Here is a 5,245-nt window from a genome sequence, read left to right as displayed (position 1 = left end):
GAACCTTCAAATGGTTCTTTGCAGTTCACAAAAGGGTTCTTTGCTTTTTTAGTAATAATTCAATTGTCAGGGTGGCGTCTTATTCAAATATTTTGGGGCGTTGTTTGCGTACAGCTCTTTTGTGCAAGTGAGAGTGTCATTCCAGTTGATCTAGTCTGTTGTGTTATATATGTGTTATATATGTGTTATATATGTGTTATATATGTGTTATATGTGTGTTATATATGACTATGGCCAGTGACAGTGTTTTGTGAAAGACTCACACGGCCTTATGTCAATTGAGAACAGTTGACTAAATCAGTGGTTCTCAATTGTCTCAGGGATTGCAGGGCTAGCACACTTGATTCATCTGGTCAATTAACGCAACAATAAGGAATTTTAACAAGATCATATGGCTGACCCGAATAAGAAACCCTGTATGCTTCTTCAAAATAATCTACAAAGAACCTTTGAGTTTGAGGTTCTATAAAGAACCATAAAAAGGGTTCTATATAGCCCCAAAAAGGGTTGTAACCATAGCGGAACACTTTATTGGTGCTATATAGAACCTTGTATTAATGGTTATTTTTAGAACCTTAGGAAAGGGTACATTATAGCACCATACAGGTACCATTTAGAATGTTATGCGCGTGGTTCTTTATACAGTAGCACTTTTAAAGAAGGTTCTAAACAGGAACAAAAAGGGATCTGCTATGGTTACAAGCCAAATAACCCTTATTTGGCACTATGTAGAACCATTCGTTTTTAGTGTGTAGAGTAGCAAGTACAACCTCATCACTTCCTTTATTTGGAGTGTTTCAATTATAATTACAATGCTAGTTTGTATTTTAAGCATTTGGTCAAGCTTCAGGTTGGTGAGCGCTTCATGCTGCAAAATATTTTTTGTTTTGTTTTTGCTCAATATGATTGGGTGGGCCTGGTTCCCCAGTGGCTGTGTCCACCAAGCTCACCCATGCCTACGCCCCTGATTTTGACACAGATGAAGAGAACACACAATGCAACCAATATGACATGCAACAATGTCTTTGTCATGTTTTCTGTCTCCAAATCCTGATGTCAGTGAGAGAAATACACTACCGTTCAAAAGTTTGGGGTCACTTAGAAATGTCATTGTTTTTGAAAGTAAAGCAAATTTTTATGTCCATTAAAATAACATCAAATTGATCAGAAATACATTGTAGACATTGTTAATGTTGTAAATGACTGTTGTAGTTGGAAACGGCAGATTTTTAATGATCAATTAGCCTTTTAAAATTATAAACTTGGATTAGCTAACACAACGTGCCATTGAAACACAGGTGTGATGGTTGCTGATAATGGGCCTCTGTACGGCTATGTAGATATTCCATAAAAAATCTGCCGTTTCCAACTACACTAGTAATTTACAACATTAACAATGTCTACACTGTATTTCTGATCAATTTGATGTTATTTTAATGGACAAGAAATGTGCTTTTCTTTCAAAAACAAGGACATTTCTAAGTGGCCCCAAACTTTTGAACGGTATTGTATGTTTTGAGGTGCAGAGTGCAAGGTTACATGTGTTTTCGGACTGTAAAACTATTTAGTTCACATGACTGTTTGAAATGTATGGTATGCAAGTAATGACAGGATCCACCACTTATTTCTAGTTATCTATTTTAAAACTGTCATCCACACAAACCACAATTCTAGCAACCATCATTCCAATGTCAGATTGTCTTTATTAAATAATATTTATTCAAATAGGCATATTATAAACAATTTCCCACAATGTAATCCACTGGATTGATAATAAAATTAAATGATTAAGAAAATATAATTCAAGGTTTTGAGGTCTTCACTGTTATGGACTCTTCCGTGTTGCCCTTGGCTATGGGTACGTCCAGGGAGGTTCTGAAGCGGAGGGGGACCTCCTGCTCTGCTGTAGGGGCTTCCAGCTGGGGGGCGGCAGTGGGGGCTTCGATCCTCAGCTGTCCATCTTCTCCCAGAGAGCAGGTCAAGGCTGTCAGGTCTAGGTGAGCAGGCAGGTCAATTTTCTGGACAAAGCCTTTCTGTTGGGACGAGGAGGAGGAAAAGGAGCAGGAAGAGATGGCAGAGGAGGTGGATTTAGCCTCTTCTGCTTTGGCCTGTTTCATGGCCACCACGGCTAGCCTCCGTCCGTCCAGCTTGACTGTGATGTCTTCGGGGTTGAAGCCCTGGGCGTTTAGGCTCAGGGCCAGGGGGCTGTGGCTCCGGCCTGTCTCAGCCACCTCCGTGCTGAGGCCCTGGCTCAAAGCTCCTGCTGGAACTCCTGTGCTCCTCCTCTCCAGGAATGGGGAGCCCATTCGGAGGTGGGCCCTCTCGTGCAGCTGGTACATACTGGGGAGCCCATCGCGGAGCTCTTTGAGGAGATCACTGGCCAGGTTGGACCTCCTCTGAAAGAAGTCCTCTTGGATGCCGGATAGGGCCTGGTGGCGCATGGGTGGGAAGACCATCCTCTCCTGACTGAAGAAAGGGTCGTTTCCGAAGATGCTCTCGATTGCTGGGGCGGCGGACTGAGTCATGTTGTTATTTTTTTCTGTTTTCCTTTCCGGTCTGCTTAGAAGAAGAAGAGTGTGAGTTCCTTGGATCTCTTGCTGTGAGGATCTCTTGGTTGACGACTTACTCCCGGTGAGTGTTTCTGAACTTGTGGCAGCACCTCTCAGGCTTATATACTCCCTCTCTCCCTATAGCCCTCCCCCTTGTTGCCCTATTTACAACCCATGAGCTCAGTAAAGAAGGACGGGGGGAGGGGGCAGTAAGTGGTATGGGGCAAGAATGCCCTGCGACGAGTCGGTGGGCTAAACTGAGCTTATGGCCATATCCTGTTTACGTGTTTTTACGGGCAGGCGCTTCTATTTCCCCCTCTGTGTTTGTCATTGGTTCATTTGTCACAGAGTCGGGTTGGTCGTGCCACAGCTGAGGGTCGCCTTACCACCCTCTATCCTGAGTCACGGCTGTTGGATGAGATCAACGGGCTGATATTGTCCCTGGTCTGTCATACATGCGTTTGGAGCCCCACCCCCTGTCTATTTGTGGGTGCTGGATAGGCTGGGGTGACATACTGGAAGTGAAGGCTACAGATGGCTGGACACCCCCGGGGTTAGCTGACGTGAACCCACAACTATCCTTTAGGAGCCAAGTGTTGTGGCCATGTACTAGGGGGCTATCCTCACAGTTCAGGATGGGTTCAATGAGCTAATGCACCAGGTACCAGGTACGTCTGTAAGCAGAGAAGAGACATGCGTGATGCATCGCTGACTGACAGAAGTCGAAGGAAGTTAGTCCGTTTGAATATCATTGGTCCATTAGCACAGACTGAGGTCTATTTTAGACAACTTCCTGGTAGTATAAATGCTGACGCCATGAGTATAGCAACATGACAGGGGCGTATAAAAGTACATTGATGAGCGCTCCTTTTTTAATTTACAGCATGTACTTTTCAGTCACCAGACGCTTTGGGGCCTGCCGTTCTAAGAATATCACCCTCAGCAAATGTTATTACCATTCACAGTCAGAAACAGGCTACACTCTAAAACCTAGAGTTATTTATTTGTACACTCTAATGTTGCTTCCATTCACGGTCACAAAAACACAGTCATTCGCTCTAATTGGAGATATTTAAGGATCACATATAGTGATTCTATACGAAGTCAAGCAGCTTCATACAAATTCACCTCAGCCCTCAGCTCAACTTCACACCCTCAGAAATGGTGTGCATTTTTTGTGTGTGTATGTGCGTGTGTGCCCTCATGTCCACCCGTGTGTGTGTCTGTGCTTCTACCCGCGTGTGTGTGTGTGTGTGTGTGTGTGTGTGTGTGTGTGTGTGTGTGTGTGTGTGTGTGTGTGTGTGTGTGTGTGTGTGTGTGTGTGTGTGTGTGTGTGTGTGTGTGTGTGTGTGTGTGTGTATTGATCACCCACAGACGGAAGCCATAAAGAACTGAGTCTGCTCCATTCTTTAGCGGCATGTGGCAGGTGTCTCCAAGTGCGTGCTGGGAGCTGGGCCATATGTCAGCGTGTCACCCACAATCCTCCCTGCGATGGAGTCAGGAGATTGATGGGGCCTAGAGACACTCAGTCATAGTTATAGCGAGGAGAGGAGAGAGTATGTATAGCTGAGGAACTCAGGAAGAGTCATATTACAACCCCTTACACTTCTAGCATTTATACTGTAAGTTGAAGACCCACAACTGCTGCCCGGGATATTGACTGGATGCTGATTGGATGCTGGTCAATCACTGATCTTAGTTAAAACAGGTCAAATTGCATCATCCCCCCATTCAGCAATATCACTTAAGTGATTTCTTCAAGGGGATTGCCTTGGTCTTACTGTAGTTATTGAATATAGAAGTGTTGCTCAATACAGTGTTATTAACTGCTGGTTCTGAAGGGCCACAGTGTGTGCAGGCTTTTGTCTCAGCCCAGCACTTCCTGATTCGGCTAAACAACGTCTTGGTGATAAGTTGATAAGGTTGCGCTAGGCCATAAAAAGACACTTGGTGCTGTTTGGTAGGCAGTAAATACCCGCATACCAATGCCCCACTTTATCTGTGCTATCTTTATCCACTAGGTGATGATAAAGCCTCAGAGTTGGGGCTTAAAATATACACTGAGTGTACAAAGCATTAGGACATAGAATGACCAGGTGAATCCAGGTGAAAGCTATGATCCCTTAAAGCTATGAGACAACTGAAAAATGGATTGTGTATGTGTGCCATTCAAAGGGTGAATGGGCAAGACAGAGTATTTCAGTGCCTTTGAATGGGGTATGGAAGTAGATGCCAGGTGCACAGGTTTGAGTGTGTCAATAACTGCAAAGATGCTGGGTTTTTTCAACAGTTTCTCACGTGTATCAAGAATGGTCCACCACCCAAAGGACATCCAGCCAACTTGACTCAACTGTGGGAAGCATTGGAGTCAGCATGGGCCAGCATCCCTGTGGAACGCTTTCGACACCTTGTAGAGTCGATGCCCTGACTTATTGAGGCTGTTCTGATGGCAAAAGGGGGGGGGGGGGGGCAACTCAATATTAGGAAGGTGTTCCAAATGTTTTGTACACTCAGAGTATGTGGAACCACATGACCAAATAGAGATGAAAGCTCATCTTTTGATTTGAGAGCATCTGTGTGGTGACTTCAATAAGAACACTAGAGGTCAGCCCTGAGCCATTTTACTAAATGAAAGCAACTTCCTTTCAGCTGCAGGACACTATTTGGCTGGTGGGTGGCACTGTTGGTTATGTTTT

General features: G+C 44.5%; 1 protein-coding gene across 1 annotated transcript; it reads right to left on the bottom strand.

Annotated features, from left to right (window-relative positions):
• Positions 1–1,683: 1,683 nt before the first annotated feature.
• On the bottom strand, positions 1,684–2,665 carry LOC139580488 (heat shock protein Hsp-16.1/Hsp-16.11-like). Its single transcript, XM_071409231.1, has one exon. The coding sequence runs from the start codon at positions 2,523–2,525 to the stop codon at positions 1,803–1,805; it is 723 nt and encodes a 240-aa protein (XP_071265332.1). The 5' UTR covers positions 2,526–2,665; the 3' UTR covers positions 1,684–1,802.
• Positions 2,666–5,245: the final 2,580 nt, after the last annotated feature.

The sequence above is a fragment of the Salvelinus alpinus genome, chromosome 1 (assembly GCF_045679555.1).
Source record: "Salvelinus alpinus chromosome 1, SLU_Salpinus.1, whole genome shotgun sequence".
In the NCBI taxonomy this organism is placed as follows: domain Eukaryota; kingdom Metazoa; phylum Chordata; class Actinopteri; order Salmoniformes; family Salmonidae; genus Salvelinus; species Salvelinus alpinus.
Note: the sequence above shows the minus strand (reverse complement) of the source record. Positions and strands in the feature narration are given on the sequence as shown.